At 45.3% G+C, this 16,839-nt stretch overlaps 1 protein-coding gene across 1 annotated transcript; it reads right to left on the reverse strand.

Moving 5' to 3' along the window:
• Positions 1-1,916: 1,916 nt before the first annotated feature.
• Positions 1,917-10,425, reverse strand: SEPTIN12 (septin 12; the record flags this gene model as incomplete). Its single annotated transcript, XM_080942443.1, has 7 exons — positions 1,917-2,063; positions 5,387-5,482; positions 5,571-5,688; positions 5,824-5,961; positions 7,490-7,571; positions 7,640-7,765; positions 10,266-10,425. 7 exons carry the CDS (start codon positions 10,423-10,425, stop codon positions 1,917-1,919), a joined length of 867 nt encoding a protein of 288 aa, XP_080798569.1.
• Between the last annotated feature and the right edge of the window lie 6,414 nt (positions 10,426-16,839).

A 16,839-nucleotide genomic window follows, 5' to 3' on the forward strand; every position in this document is an offset into this window, starting at 1 on the left:
GATGTAGGGACGACTCTTCTTCCTACCTTGGATCCCTGGTCTCTTACTGTTCAAAGAGAAGCAGGTGCAGTGGCATGGGCCTGAAATCTCAGCAGCCGAGAAACAGGCAGGAGGACCAGTTTGTTATTCAAGGAAATGCTGGGCACGGTGGTAAACACCTTTAATCCCAGCACTCAGGAGGCAGAAGCAGGTGAATCGCTGTGAGTTTCAGGCCAGCCTGGTCTACAAAGTTCCAGAGAAGTCTGAGCGACACAGAGAAACTATCATGGAAAAAAAAGATATATAATTACATATATATATGTGTGTGTGTGCGTGTGTGTGTGTGTGTGTGTGTATGTATATGTATATATACTTAAATATTTTAATTAAATATAATTAAATTTATAAAATTTAATTTTAATTAAAATTTAAATATATAAAATGTAAATATATTTAAATGTATGTAGGAGGACATATGTCTGTAGCATAATAAATATATGAAAAATGTATATATATTTACCATATTCTAAGGTAAGTGCTGGTCTACTGAACTACATCCTCAGCCCAAGAATACACACACACACACACACACACACACACCCTCGGAGTACAGCAAACTCTGTACTACAGTCCAGGATGGCCTCAGAGTGGCTATGCAGTTGGGGGAAACCTTGAATTCTTACCCTCCTGTTCTTTGCTCCTGAGTGCTTAGATTACAGATGTGCATTCTCTACTTGGCCTCACGTGGTGATGGAGCTCAAACTCGGGGCTTTGGGCACGTTATGCAAAGCCATCTACCAACTGAGCCAGATCCCCAGCCCCAAGAACCATATTCTTCTATCAGACTGGCTTAGAGGACTCGTTCTCAAACCCTTTAGTTGTCAAAGCACAGCTTTTTGTACAAAGCAACTCCACGTTCACATAGATGCTCTAGGGTGTGCATTGGTGGCTGGCTGCTGAGGAGGGGAAGACCCTAGCAGGTCATGCCCCTCAGCACTAATTGTCCTTGGAGTCCTTGTTCACTCGCTTTCGGGCCTTTCCTGGTCCAGGGGTCGTCAGCTGTCCGGGGGAGGCTGGAGCCAGGTTCACCCAGCCTGGCCCCTGGGGCAGCAGGTGGCTCTCATTGAGTCTGAGGACCCGGTAGTTCTCGTAGTGGACATTGTGGGTGATGTCCTTCAGGTCCTGGAGATGGGAGCTGAACGAGGGGAGGCAGGTCAGTCTGGGCCACAGTGGTCTCAGGCCCCCTTTTCTGCCACCCGGTCACAGGCGGACCCACATCTCACCGGATGAGCAGATCTCTCAGGAGAAGAAACTCACAGTGCGCTATGTTCTCCACTGCAAGACATGTGTACTCTCAAAGTACACGGCTGCTGCGTGTTATGCTACCTTCTGGGACCCACCACTGCCATGGCTCTCCTGTCTTTTCCCACCTCCTCCTCCTTGGTTCACTCATTCATCATTCATTGACTCACTCATTCATTCATTTGTATCCCTGGGGCTTGGTTCCTACAACTAGTTGCTAAACTGGTGAGCCTGTCCTTCATTACAGATAAGACTGTGACCACTACACCAAAGACAAAATTCACAATTCTTCCTTTTTTTGAACCCAGGTTGACCTCAATCTTGTTATGTAGCCAAGGACGACCTTGGACTTCTGATTCTCCTGCCTCCACCTCTCCTATGCTAAGATAATGAATGTGCTTCCGTGCTTGGCTCCATATGTTTTTAATAATGGTAATAATAAAACAGAGAGTTGGCTGAGGTGGTCCAGGCCTGTAAACTCGGCCCTTGAGAGGCTGAGGTAGGAGGAAATCCTGTTTCCAGGCACATGGTGGGGCTACAAGTTTTGGCAAGTCATGGTTGCTTTCCAGGTTTGGGTAAATGCCGGGGGGGGGGGGAGAGGCATGTGTAGGATGCCATAGATGTAGGGTATGTCCTTATTTCCAGCCCCCTACCCACAGCATGCCCTCTGTGTTCCCAAACTTACCCTCGATGATGCCCCATTTGGTCTTCCTGCCCAGGACACATCTCCCGTTCACCATGTGTTCTCGGTCAGCGCCGACCACAGCAAAAGGAATCTGCTCCTAAAAGAGACGAGAAGGGAATCTGAGGCAGGAGATGGGCACAGAAAACTAGGAAGTCCCAGGGATGGAGAGATGGCTCAATGGTCAAGACTACTGTCTGATCTTTTAGGGTACCTGAGTTCAATTCCCAGCACCTACATGGCAGCTTACAACGGTCTGAAATTCCAGTTCCAGGGGACCTGACAGCTTCACATGGAAATAGATGAAGGCAATATGCATAATAAAAACAAATAAGTAATATTTAAAAACCCTAGGAAGTCCCAAGACACCAACTGGAGCTCATGGTACCCTCACTTCCTCTAATAAACAGGTACACAAATGGTGCTGTTCAGCTGATGTTTCGAAGTGCCCAGCAGAGTTAAGTGTTAGCAGACTAGCCCAAGCAAATGGTGGTATTGGCAACTCCCACATGGATAGTACAGTTTTGGAGCAAGGTAGCTCTTAATTACAGCACTGAGGAGGCAGAGGCAGACAGATCTCTGTGAGTTCAAGGCCAGTCTGGTCTACATTGTGAGTTCCAGGACAGCCAGGGCTATGAACATAGATCATGGCTCAAAAACCAACCAACCACATAACAACAAACTTTCATGATAAGTAGGGCTTTACTTATAATACACTTATTCATTTGTGTGTATGTGTGCATGCACATGTGTGTGTGTGTGTGTATATATGTGTGTGTGTATGTGTGTGTGTGTATGTGTGTGTGTGTGTGTGTGTGTGTATGTGTGTACAGTTTGAGAGAGTTGGTTATCTCCTGAGGGTGGAACTCAGGTCATTAAGCTTGGTGGCAAATACTTTTATCCACTGAGCTATCTCACCAGCTATGTTATAAACCTAAAAAATATAGATCTTTTAAATGTATTATTTTAATTAAAAATATTTGTTTGAGACAGGGTCTTGCTGGGTAACCCTGGCTGTTCTTTAACTTGCTATATACACCAGGACTTGAACCTACAGAGATCTTCCACTGCCTTCCAAGAGCTGGGATTAAAGTTTCCTGCCACCATGACTGGCTTTGGTGTTTTGTTTTGTTTTGTCTTGAAATTACATTTATGTATTGATTTTTCAAGATTTAAAAACAGTGGTTGCCTCCATAACTCCCATGGACGAAAACACCAACCACTGAGCACACATTGAGAGACCCATGGCTCCAGGTGCATATGTAGCTGAAGGTAGCAGCGTCTGGCATCAATGTGAGAAGAGGCCTTTGGTCCAGGGAGGGCACGTTTTCCCAGTGTAGGCACTGGGGTGGAGAGAGTGATTAGGAGCGAGTGCACCTTCCTGAAGACAAGTGGAGGGTGGGCGAAATGAATAATAATATTCAAATATAAATTCAGAGAGTATCAAAAACACAAAAAAATTTAAAAACGGGTTGGAGAAGTGGCTCAGTGGTTTAAGAGTACAGGCTGTTCTTACAGAGGCCCCAAGTTCCATTTCTAGCACGTATCCAGCACACAAACATCTCCCTGGAACTTCAGTTTCAGGGAGCCAGCCTCTCTCACCTCTTTGGGTACATACACAGACAGATATACACATAAATACATGATAAATAAAAAAATAAAGAAACAAAAGTATTATTTTAAATTATGAATATGTGCGCATTTGTATGTGTATGTGAGTCATGTGAGGGATATTGAAGCTCCTGAGCGGAGGAGTTACAGGTTATAGTTCACAGGTCATAGTTCACTGCTTGAGTCTTCTGGGAGAGCATCCATCCAGTCTCCTAACCTTTGAGACATTTCTCCAGCCTGTCTGTCTGTCTGCCTGTCTGTCTGCCTGCCATTTGTTCTTTTCTTCTACCATGTGAGTTCCAGGAATAGAATTAAAATCACCCAACCTGACCAAACTAACCATTTAGTATTCTTACCACCCCCTATTCTTTGGACTTTAAAAATCTATTTTCTGCTAGATGTGATGGGGCATACCTTTAATCCCAGAACTCAGAAGCAGGCTGATTCAAAGCAGATGAGTTTGAGGCCAGCCTGATCTACAGAGCGATTCCAGAACAGCCAGGGCCACACAGAGCAATCCTGTCTCAAAACAAACCAACCAACCAACAAAACAATAAAAACCAAAAGAAAACAACATTTCTTTTTTGAGACAGGATCTCATGTATCCTACATTGGCCTTGAACTCATGTTGCTAAGGATGAGCTTGGACTTCTGATCCTCCTGTTTCCACTTCCCAAGTACTGGGGTCATAGGGTTACAGGTATGCACCGCCATGTCCTTCATCAACTTAGACAAATATTTCATTTTGTTATTTTTGTTTTGAATGCTGGAGGTTCGAATCCCAGCCTCATTTCCAGCAGGCACTTGTGTCTCTGTGCAACTCCCAAGGACCCTGGATGTTTCTTTTCTGTGCTGATAGGGACGAAGCCCAGGGCTGCCACAGGCTCTGCAAATATGTCATTTAATCGGCACAGGAGGAAGCCCATTTGTTTTCTCTCCTCTGCGGCTGCAGTGAGGACACACCTGCAGGGTTGAGTAATTGCACCAGAGACTGTCTGGCCCACAGAGTCTAAAATATCACTGTCTGGACAGCCACACACACGTTTGCCAGGTCCTACGTTTGTTTACTCGCTCGTGGTTGAAAGCAGAGATTCAGCTCCCCAGTCCTTGGTCTGGTTTTTTTGAGATAAGGGATTGCTACATAGCCCTACCTGATGTAATGTGTAATGCAGGCTGGCCTTGCATTCACAATCCCCCTGCCTCAGCCTCCTGGGTGCTGGGATTACAGATTTATACCACCAGGAACTAAGAGTTACATTTGTTTTTTTCTTCAGAGACAGGTAGCCCTGACTATCCTGGAACTTGCTCTGAAGACCAGGCTGGTCTTGAACTCAGAGATCCACCTGCCTCTGCCTCCTGAGTGCTGGGATTAAAGACGCGTGTCACCACCACTGTCTGGCACATTTGTATTTTTTACTCATTTATTTACGTGTGAGTCTGTGTTTCTGTGTGTGCATGCATGAACACATGTCAGAGGTATATGTATTGCATCATGTCTGGCTTCCTTGTTCATTTTACATTTTGCTTGTCTTTTATTGTTGAGTAGTAAGAATTCTTTATATGTAAGGATGTACATAGGATGTATGTAAGAATGGCTCTCCAGGTTGAGCCATGTTGACAGTTTTTCTATGGGTTGTCTGATGAGAGCCATTTGTGGCTCATCTTGAATTTGTGGGCAGATGAGGAAGCTTTGCATATATGCACACATTTCCTGGGATTGCAGAGAGGGGCCATTTTTCAGATGGAAAGGATTAGTGGAAAGGTCAAATGCCGTCGGTGTCACCGGCCTCTGGACCTTCTACAGCATCTTACCCGGATCTTACTGTTGAGTAGCCTGTCGTTGACGTCCTCATCAAAACACTTCTGTGGGTACACATCGATGCTGTGAGTTTGCAGGTTTTGCTGGATCTGGAGAACCAAGGATAAATGACCTCAGCCCACCAACCATTCTGCTCCCTGCCCACTGACCCAGCTCTGCCTCGGGCACCCAGATCACCCTGCTCCTGAAGGCATCTCGTTCTTCAATGGTCAGGCTGTCAGCCCGGGCTATCACAGGCACCACATTCACAGTCCGGCACAGCCGCCGCAAGAACTCAATGTCCAGGGGCCGTAGGCTACAAGACGGTAACAGTGGGGCTTGGGGTGGATGAGTGAGGGAAGAAAGCCAGCCCAAAGCTGCTATCATGGATCCTTCTCACCATCCCTACCCCATCCAAGTGGCCCTCCCCGCAGCCAATGGGTCACCTCACCAGTGGCCAGTGGGTGGCACAAAGTACACACAGCAGTGCACACGGGTGTCGGGGATGTGGCGCTGGCGGGTGATGAGAAGCTCCTCCTGTAGATACTGCTCATACTGTTGGTTGATGTAGCTCAGGATAGGGTCCCAGCTGGGGCAAAGATGTCCCCTCAGTGCCACCCCCCAGGACTCACCATCTCCTGGCCTCTGGGTGGTCTATCTACATGAGCAGAGACACACAGAGACCTCTGCCTCTCTTCACTGAGGCCTAAGCTTTCCTGTTCATAAAGCGAGCATATTAATAACATTTATTGGCTGGGCCTGGTGCAATAGGCCTGCCATCCTCAGCTCTTCAAGAAACTGAGGCAGGAGGATTGTAAATTCCAGGCTCACCTGGATAATTTAGGGAAGCTGAGTCTCAGAACAAAAAAGCAAAAACTGGAGCTGGGGTGTCATTTGATGTTTGCTAACACATACCTGTTGACTCTCCAGCACTAACGCCTGCGTATATTATCCATACCATGTCATATGTATATAAAATTTGCTTGCGCATTAAATAACAATCGGTCACCTGCATGGTTCAAGACACTGTTTTTCACATGGTGACCTGGTGGCTGCCAGAGTCATCATGTATGTGTGTATTCATTCACCTGTATGCACATGTATGTACATGTGTTTGGAGGCCAGAGGTCAATCTTGACTCTCTTCCTTAGTTGTTCTCCACGAGCTTTCTGTGTAGCTCTGCCTGACTTGGAACTCTCTATGTAAATGAGGCTGTCCTTGAGCTCAGAGAGACCCACCTACCTGCCTTTGACTCTTGGGCAAGTGATGGAATTAAAGGCAGGTGCCAGCCGGGCACGGTGGTGCATGTTTTAATTCCAGCACCAGGAGGCAGAGGCAGGTGGATCTCTGTGGGTTTGAAACCAGCCTGGTCTACACAGTAAATTCTGAGACAGCCAGAACTACATAGTGAGACCAAGTCTCAAAAAGAACTAACAACAGGCAGGTCCTACCTCACCTGACTTTACCTTTTATTTTGAGCTAGACTGATTAGCCAGAAGCACCCTGGTACCCTCCTATCTGTCTCCCTAACAATGGGATCCCAGGAATGCATGGCTGTGCCTGGCTTCTTGCTCCCCACCCCTTCTTAATCTGGGGATTGAGCTCAGATCATCAGGTTTTCAAGACAAGCACTTTACTGAAGAAACTGTCTCTACAGTCACCCAAGAGTCTCCTGACTCCTCTGCTGGGTCCTTCCTACTCTGGGCTCTTGTCAGGACAACACTCCAACAGGACCCCGTGACAGCCTGACTCTGCTGTTGAAGATGGAGCTCAGAGTCTCACATATGCTGTGGGGGCCTCTGACACCAACTGTAACTCAACGCTATATGTTCGGCCCATCTCTCACGTTTCCTTTTGAGATGACAGTCTTGTGGCTCTGGCTGGCCTTGAACTCATGAACCTTCTGCTTCAGTTGGCAGAGCCCAGGGGTTACAGGAGTATGGATTTCTGGTGCTTTTGTCTCGCACCAACTCTGTACTAGACAGCTGGCTGAGACCTGTGCATACTCAACACACTTTGACTTTGGAGGAGTATACTCGCTGTATACATAGACAGACAGAGCAGGGTGGTTGTTCACAGACCTTGCAGGGACAGGGGCTGCCCACCCCAGGACCCACCACTTGTCATTGTTGATCTGATCTCCAAATCCAGGTGTATCTGTCACTGTCAGCTTCAGCTTCAGCCCCTTCTCCTCGATGACTGTAGAGGGAGAGACGTGAGAGACTATGGCCCTGGCTGGGCCCCTGAGGGGAGGCAGGGTCACTCACCGTGGGTCACAGAGTGCAGCTCCAATGTTTGTGGCATGGGTGCATCCAGGTTGGGTTCAGTTGATTGCCATACTTTGGACTTGAACAGTGTGTTCACCATGGTAGACTTGCCTAGCCCGCTCTGCCCTAAGATGCAGAACACAGTGGCTACGGTATGCTTGTTAGGACATATATCTCAAACTATTTGTGTGTGTGTGTTTGTGTATGTGTGTTTGTATGTGTGTGTATGTGCACTCGATCTCAAGCACATGCACCTGTGTGTGATAGTTTGAATGAGAGTGGCCTCCATAGGTTCATATTTGAGTATTTGGTTTCCAGTTGGAAGGATTAGGAGGTGTGGCCTTGTTGGAGGAGGTGTGTCACTGGGGGCGTGGCTTTTTTGAGGTTTAAAAAGCCCAAGCTCAGTTAATTACTCCCTCTCTGCCCATGTAAGTCTTCAGATCAGATGTGAGCTCCATTGCCCTCCAATGCATGCTTGCCTGCTGCTATTGCTTCCTGCAATGATGACCAGAAACTGCTCCTCTTAAACAGTAAGCAAGCCCTAAGGAACTGATTGCTTTTATAAGTTGTCTTTAGCTAGGCATCGTGGCACATGCCTTTAATCCCAGCACTTGGAAGGCAGAGGCAGGTGGATCATTGGGAGTTTGAGCCCAGCCTGGTCTACATAGTAAGTCCCAGGACTGCTAGAGCTATATAATGAAACTCTGTCTTGAAAACAAACATGCTGTAGTGCGTTGGCCTGATGCTGCTTGTAGTCTAACGCTAATATTGGCTCCTCAAGACAGTTCTGCTCCTGACTGCGCCCCCATTCCACTTCAAAGAAGATGATGAACATTAGTAACCTCCATGTAGAGTTGCTTCGACTGTGGCAAGCTAGCCACTGGGGGGTGGGGAGTGGGGGATGCCCTAACTTTATTGCAAACAAATTGTTGCTCAAAAAGGACAAATGGATGCAGGATAGTTGATTGAAAACTGTCAGGGGAACCTAATTCTTCATAATTCCTGTTTCGTTTAAGATCTCTCAGATGGTTAGAAGGCTCAAGAGAGATGCTGCAATGTTACAAGGAATATTGGGGACTGTCTAGGTGATATGGGCTATCTCTGTCATTTCTTGATTTTTGGAAGCCGCAACCCTACACTTCATACATACTCAAATAATATTTATTCCTTCTCAAATCTCTGACGGGGTTGAAAACTAGATATAATCTCACAATTAAACTTAAGTTGTTTAGTGTTAAAGAAGGTGTTCTGGATTTTAAAAAATGTTTTTAGGATGGTAATACAAATTAAAATCAAAGTTGATTTAGGCACAAAAATGTAAACTCATTAAAGTAGGATAGATGGTAAAGTATCTGCCTCATTTGAATTACAAAATACAAACAGACTGGGCGTTTGAATGTAATTCATACTTAATAATCCTCATAATTGTCTGTTACTTAAGAAAAAGAGCCTTTTTAATTGGACAAAAAGGGGGAAATGTAGTGGGTTGGCCTGATGCTGCTTGTATTTTAATGCTAATATGGGTTCCTCAAGACCTGGTTGCCCCAGAGAAGAGTCTGCAGTAGACCCAAGTGACACTAGGTGACCTTGCCCCCAAGTTATTTCTGACCGGTGAATAAAGATGCCTACAGCTGATAGCTGGGCAGAAGGGACATAAGTGAGGTTTAGGATTCCTGGGCTTGGGGTCAGAGGAGAACGGTGGGGGGGGGGTGTTAGGGGGAGGAGGAAGGGGAGGGGAGATGACGGAGACAGAGAGAGAGGGAAACGGAGAGGGAATGGAGGAGAAGCTGACATAGGGTAGGTGAGTCATGAAAAGGTGGCCCTGAGGACTGGCTATTTGGAATTAAGAGCAGCCCAGGTGAAACATAGTAAGTCCTATTACTCCCTCTCCTTCTTGTCTCTTGACCATGATGCTGGGAATAGAACCCACTGCTTACAGATGCTAGCAAGATCTATATAGCCTCTGGTTGTTTTTTCCTCTAAAGATATGTTTATCTTTATTTTACACTTGAGTGCTTTGGATGCATGCACATCTGTGTATCACATCCGTGGAGTGCCCTCAGATGCCAAAAGAGGACATTGGAGCTCCTAGAATTGGAACAAGAGACAGTTGTGAGCTGCCATGTGGGGGTTAGAAAGTGTCCTCTGGAAGAGCAGCCAGTGATCTCAATCATTGAACCATTTCTCTAGGCTCCTCTTTCCCCCCACCCCCCAGACAGTGTGCCATGTAGCCTAGGATGGCTTCAAACTGGCTAGGTTACTCAGGAAGACTTGACCCCTACCTGACTCCATTTTCTAAGTGCCGGGATTATAGGCGCGCACCACCATGCCCAGTTTCTGTAGGGCAAGTGACTGAACCCAGGGCTTCAGGCACCCTTGACAATCTGCCAGCTGGGTTACACCCAGTTTACTCTCAAAGTCTCTCTCCCTCTCTCCCTCCCTCCCTCCGTCCCCCCCCCCCCGGGTTTTTCTGAGACAGGGTTTCTCTGTATAGCCCTAACTATAGACCAGGTTGGCCGGAGTGCTGGGATTGAGGGTGTGTGCCACCACTGCCCAGCTCCCTCTTAAAACAGATATCTCCATTCATCCTCCCTCTGTGATGATGAGTCATCTGCCCCTAACTCACCTACTACCATGATATTGAACTCAAACCCAGTCTTCATAGCCTTGATCCTCAGCTGGTCTAGCACAGCCTCAATGCCCACAGAACCAAACGTCTCGCAGGGTGGGGTCCTGGGACTGGAGGGCCTCGAAGAGCAGGGAGAGGGTGATCGCCTCTCATCCATGGGGCCAAGGGTACAATGGTGCCTGTTGCTGGGAGAGTTTTGGAGAGAAGTGTTGGGTTGCTGTGATTGGGCTCAGAGGGGCTACTCTGAGTAGACATTTAAGAAAAGGTCTTAGGCGGTGATGGTGCATGTCTTTAATCCCAGAACTCTGGGAAAAGGCAGGTGGATTTCTATGAGTTTGAGACCAGCCTGACCTAGAGAGTGAGTTCCAGGACAGCCAGGGTTACACAGGGAAAACCTGTCTCAAAACAAACAAAATAATAATAATAATAATTTTTAAAAAAAGGAAAGGCCTTCTGTAGCTCAGGCTGACCCATCCACTCTGCAGCTGAGGATAACCTTAAACTAACCCTCCTGTCTCCACCCCCAAAGTGCAGGGACTACAGACGTGTACCATCACCCTCGGTTTTGTATTATGCTGGGGAATTGAACCCAGGGCTTCACGCACACAGGAAAAGCATTCTATCCGTTAAGCTACATCCTGCCCCAAAGACTGTTTGTTATACTGTAGTTTAAGCCAATCTGGAACTCCCTATGTAGCTTAGACTTGGATAGCCTTGAGTTTGTGGCAATCCTCCTGCCTCAGTTTCCGAAGTGCTGGGATTATAACTGTCTGGGATTTCTCACTTCCAAACCCTGACTGAGGGTATTGTTCCTGGCTATGTATGATATCCCCTGGTAAGACTGAGTCTCAGTGATCCCAGGTGGAGGGTTGGGGTTGAGTCCCCATCCTTAGATATGCTGGTCTCAGAAGTTTATCCTTGTTTCATCCTTACAATAGGATGCCAATGACCTTCCCGCCCAGACCCTAGTATTTATGTCCAGACTAAAGTCCTTAAAGGGTCACAGTTAAAGGGAAAGTGCTATTCCTATCCCAACAGGGAACTTGGGAAAGGGGCTTAAAACTAGATCTTTCATTTTCCCCAGGGACAAAGAACAGTGTTGGAAGAGATGAAGAGACAGAGACAGAAACAGATCTCAAATGAAGGAAACACACACACACACTCATTCACTCACACACAGGACAGAGAGGTAGTAGGTTACAATGGGCAGAGAAAACAGCCTAGGAGGGAGAAGGGCAGAAGGGCAGGGTCCAGGGGCAAGCAGCAGAGGACACAGAGGAGAAGTTGGCTCATGTAGCACCTGGTGGATGAGTCCCTTGGGGGAGCTGGGAGTAGCTGGCAAGGCTGCACTGAGGCGGAGGGGAGGGCTGGCAGTTAGCCACAGAACCCTAGCTTCCTTCCTCCTTCCTGTGACCTCCCCCCTCCCCCTCAGGCAGGAGGTGCTTAGGCCAGGGACTTACCTGTTCCTGCTCCCTATGCCCTTGACCCCAATACCTGGCAATGACCTTGACCTAATGACATAAGACTCCCAGATAGAGAGGTATCCCAGGTACCCAGTCAGCTCCCTCATCAAGATTCCAGGTTGCTAAAACCCGGTTTCTACTTCCTAGTTCATGAGCCTTATCTTTCTAGCGACTGTCTAGAAGCTGGCACTCCTGTGGGTTAACTAGAACTACCTACCGAGGAGCCCTGGGATGCTGAGTAATCTGTACCCAGTGACATTATGTTTACACTTCATGCTAAGAGATGTTTACGGTCACATGAGGAGGAAATGGCAGAGCTGGAGAATTTCCTTCTGTTTCCTGCTTATAGAAAAACGTTCTATACCAGTATACTTCACATGAGAAGACATGGTGGAATACACCTGAAATTTCAGCATTGGAGAGGCTGAGGCAGGATGATTGTGAACTTGAAGCCATCTTCAGCTATACAGTTAGACCATGTCTTAAAAAAAAAAAAAACAAAAAAAACCCAAAAAAACAAAAAAGAAAGAAAGAAAAAGAAAAGGAAAGAAAAAAGAAAGAAAAGAGAAAAGAAAGAAAAGAAAAAAGAAAGGTATAAGGTGAGGCTGCAGAGATGACTCAGAGTTAGACTGGCTGCTCTTGCAGATCCAAGTTAAATTCCTAGCACCTATACATGATGGCTCATAACTATGTAAAACCGCAGTCCTGGGGGATCTGACAGCCTCTTTGGCCTTCTAGGTTATCACATACATATGGTGTACAGACATGCATACAGGCAAAATATCCATGTACATAGAATTAATAATAATACAAAATTATTATTATTATTATTATTATTATTATTATTATTATTATTATTATTATTATTATAGAGCACCTGTTGCTTTTGCAGAGGATGAAGTTTGGTTCCCAACACCCATGACAAACCATTTACAGCCTGTTGGGATTCATCTAGGAAAAGCTAAAAACTAGCAGGTAATATTCTTAAGATGGTGGTTCTTCCATGGACTGTAAATCTATGACAAATTTGCTTCTTTAAGCAAGGCCAAGGAGATTGCATATAAGGAAAGATTCCTGCTATCAATATGCTTTTCCTGCTATTATTAGATATATATATAACAATCACTAGGTATTGCCCACCCTTTTAAGCAGAAATCTGCAGAACAAGGAAATCTGCCTTGTAGTGATGATATATAAATAAATAGATGATTTCTTAATTCTAAATGATGATCAAATAAGAATTCCTAAAATTATATTAGTAATTATTATGATCTTTTATAATAAGACTGCTATTGGGGCTGGAGAGATGGCTCAGTGGTTAAGAGCACTGACTGCTCTTCCAGAGGTCCTGAGTTCAAATCCCAGCAACCACATGGTGAATCACAACCTTCTGTAATGGGATCTGATGCCTTCTTCTGGTGTGTCTGAGGAAAGCTACAATGTACTGATATACATAAATTAATAATAATAATAATAATAATAATAATAATAATAATAATAATAATAATAATAATAATAAAGACTGCTATTAAGCCTTTTCTTATGCCAAAACTATAAGAACTCTGCCAATCATCAAGTGTCATCAGTTAATTGCTTCTGAGATAGCAAGTGGGCACCTGCAACTTAGAGCACATTCCAAGAGGTTGTAAAACAATTAACCCAAAGTCACAAAAAGGGAACCAAGGATTTATTATAGGTGCAAGGACAGAAGATAACATATTGACTGGGTTTATCTATACAAAAGTTCAATGATACCTGAGTCATAAAAACTATGGTTTTTAACTTTCAATGAACCTGTTGAGCTTGTGACAGATAATGTTTAGCCAGATAATTACTCTTAATGAATATGCATGTAAACATTCTCTGCTGTATATTTATCCAATTTATGACTTGAACTTACATTTGAACTTCTAGTAAACTTAAAAAAAAAGGATGCTTAGAAATCATGTAATCTATTTTCCTAAAAAGGGTACAAAAGATCAGGAAAGATTGTATTGCATAGCTTTAGGAATAAAATGATTGGCAGCAAAGCAACTGAGCATAAGAACATTGGGAGCAAGGGCGTTGTTACATCAGAGCAGGAGGAGATAGCAAGATTAGAGGGAGAATGCAGAGTGGAATAGCTTACAAATTATAAGGCAACAAAAATTTAAGAGAGCAATATTTAGAATGTAGAGGTGGGCGGGGGAGAGGGAAAGAAAAAGAAGCTGCAGAGAGGGAGGGCAGAAGGAACAGGTAGGCTTCTCCTTACCGTGGGGCAGAACAGGTCTTTTCTCTAAAGATTTATTTATTATGTATGATCACACTGTAGCTGTCTTCAGACACACCAGAAGAGGGCATCAGGTCCCATTACAGATGGTTGTGAGCCAACATGTGTTTTCTGGGAATTGAACTGAGAACCTCTGGAAGAGCAGCCAGTGCTTTCAACCTCTGTTAACACACACACGCGCATGCACACACACACACACACACACACACACACACACGCACACACACACAAATAAATAAAAAAAATAAAAACAAACCTTTAAGAAGGGGTGGGGAGAGGACTTGAGGAGATGGCTCAGTTTGTAAGGTGTATGAGGATTTGGGTTGAGATTCCCCACATCCATCTTAAAAGGTCTATGTAATATGTGCCTGTTACCCCCAACTCTGTCTCTGGTAAGCAGAGACAGGCATTTTCTTGGGGGCTCACTAGCCATTTGGCCTAACCAGTGAGCTCCAGGTTTACTGAGACCCTTTCCCCCCCAAAACACTGGGGGATGACTGGAGAGATCTAGATATAAACCTGTCCTCCACACACAGATGTGCAGATACATACAAACAATATACACACTGACAATAAATGAAATAAGCCCCTCTTGAATGGGCCAGATACCCCCTTAACGTGTTACTTTTAAGACAGTGTGTCATATGCCCAGGCTGTTCCATATGTTTCCAAAGATGATCTTGAATTTTGGTCTTCTTGTCTGTATCAAGTGCTAGGATTACAGGTGTATACCTCTGCACTAAGCTTTTCTCCCTTAACTCTTACCAAAACTGTAGGCAGTGGTGAGCTTTCTGTAATGCAAGCTTTGGTTGGGCTGATTTAAATGTTAGTCACATAGATGACCAGATCCTTAGACAAGTTGGGCTTTGGGAGAGGAATGCCTGTATAAGACCTGTTGGCTTTTGGATTGCTGGGGGTTACCAAGCAATGAAGTTTACACATATAAAGGTACTTGACTATTGGATCTTAACCCAAGACTTCTAGGCTGGTGAGGTGGTTCAGCAGGTTAAGGTGTGTCATGCGATGAAACACTTGATAAAAAACAAGCTGAGGAGGAAAGGGTTTATTTGGCTTAAGCTTCCACATCACTGTTCATTATCAAAGGGAGTCAGGGCAGGAACTTAAGCAGGGCAGGAACCTGGAGGCAGGAGCTGATGCAGAGGCCATGGAGGAATGCTGCCTACTGGCTTGCTTCTCATGGGTTTCTCAGCCTGAGTTCTTATAGGACCCAGAACCACCAGCCCAGGAGTGGCACCACCCACAATAGGCTGGGCCCTTCTCTGCCAACCACTAATTAAGAAAATGCCCCACAAGCTTATCTATAGCCCTTTTATCTATCTATCTATCTATCTATCTATCTATCTATCTATCTATCTATCTACCTTCCTTCCTTTCCATTTATCATCTATCTATCTACCTACCTACCTATCTATCATTTATCTATTTTGGTTTTTTGAGACAGGGCTTCTTTGTTCCTGGAACTTGCTCTGTAGACCAGGATGGCCTTGAATTTACAGAGATTCCCTTGCCTCTGCCTTCCAAATACTGAGATTAAAGCCATGCAGCCCCACCATCCTGTGTAGAAACACCCTGTGTTTTCAGTTAATGGTCCCTTTTTTTCTGTTGACTCTAGCCATGTCAGGTTGACAGAAAACTAGCCAGCACAAGGTGCTTGTTGCCAAGCCTGATGATGAATTCCATCTCCCAAATCTATGTAAAGATGGAAGGAGAAAACCCACTCCTGTGAGTTGTTAACTGACCTCCACACTGTAACATGCACTGCATCCAACAACAATGTGCATGCGCACAATAAACACATTCATAAACAAATAAATACACGCAAAAAGTTATTTCCAACCATTTTTTTTTTTTTTTTTTTTTTTTTTTTTTGCAATGAAATTGAAGCTATTTGGGGCTGGAGAGATCACTCAATGGCTGTGAGCATTGGCTGCTTTTCCAGAGGACTTGGGCTTGATCCCCAAAGCCCACATGGTGGACAGACATGGACGGCAGTGTGCTAGTACAGCTGTGGACCACAGACACGTGCAACAATTCTTGGTGATGCCTCTGTTAGATTGGGCTTCAGGCAGACCGGTAGGACATTTCTGCCCTTTTTTCTAGACAGGCTTAGCCCAGGCTATCCTGGAACTCACTCAGTAGACCAGGCTGGCCTTGAACTCAAGAGATCCACCTGCCTATTTTGGATTCCTCCAAAGTGCTGGAATTAAAGGCATGAACCACAATTGCCTGCCAGGCATTTTCTTAACTAGTGATTGACTGGAGGGCCCTGACCACTGTGGGTGGTGCTATCCTTGGGCTGTGCAATAAGAAAGCTTAGCCCAAGAAGAACAAGCCAGTAGTAGCCCTCCTTCATGGCTTCTGTGTTGGCTCCTGCTTCCTGCCTCGTTTGAGTTTCTGATGTAGCTTCCCTCAGTGGACTGGGTCAGGATATGTAAGTCAAAGCAGCCCTATCCTTCCCACGTTGCTTTTACTAATGGCGTTTCACCATAGCAATATTAACACTAGGACAGACACTGGTTCCAGGGACTAAAACCACGATCTAGAGTTAACCTTGCTTTTCTCAGCCACTTGGTCACAATGAAATACGAGCCACTAACATAGCATCCCATTGTTCTGAGAACATTTTAGAGGATCGTGGAATTCCCACATCCCAAGGCTGGGTGTGGTTGCACACACCTTTAATTCCAGAGGTGGATTGCTATGAATTCAATAACAGCCTCGTCTACATAGTGAGTTCTAGGACTGCCAGGGCTATGTCGAGAGACTTCTCCAAAATACTTTAAAACAAAACAAGTCTGCCTAAGCTTACACATTGCCA

The sequence above is a fragment of the Micromys minutus genome (assembly GCF_963924665.1).
Source record: "Micromys minutus genome assembly, chromosome: 31".
In the NCBI taxonomy this organism is placed as follows: domain Eukaryota; kingdom Metazoa; phylum Chordata; class Mammalia; order Rodentia; family Muridae; genus Micromys; species Micromys minutus.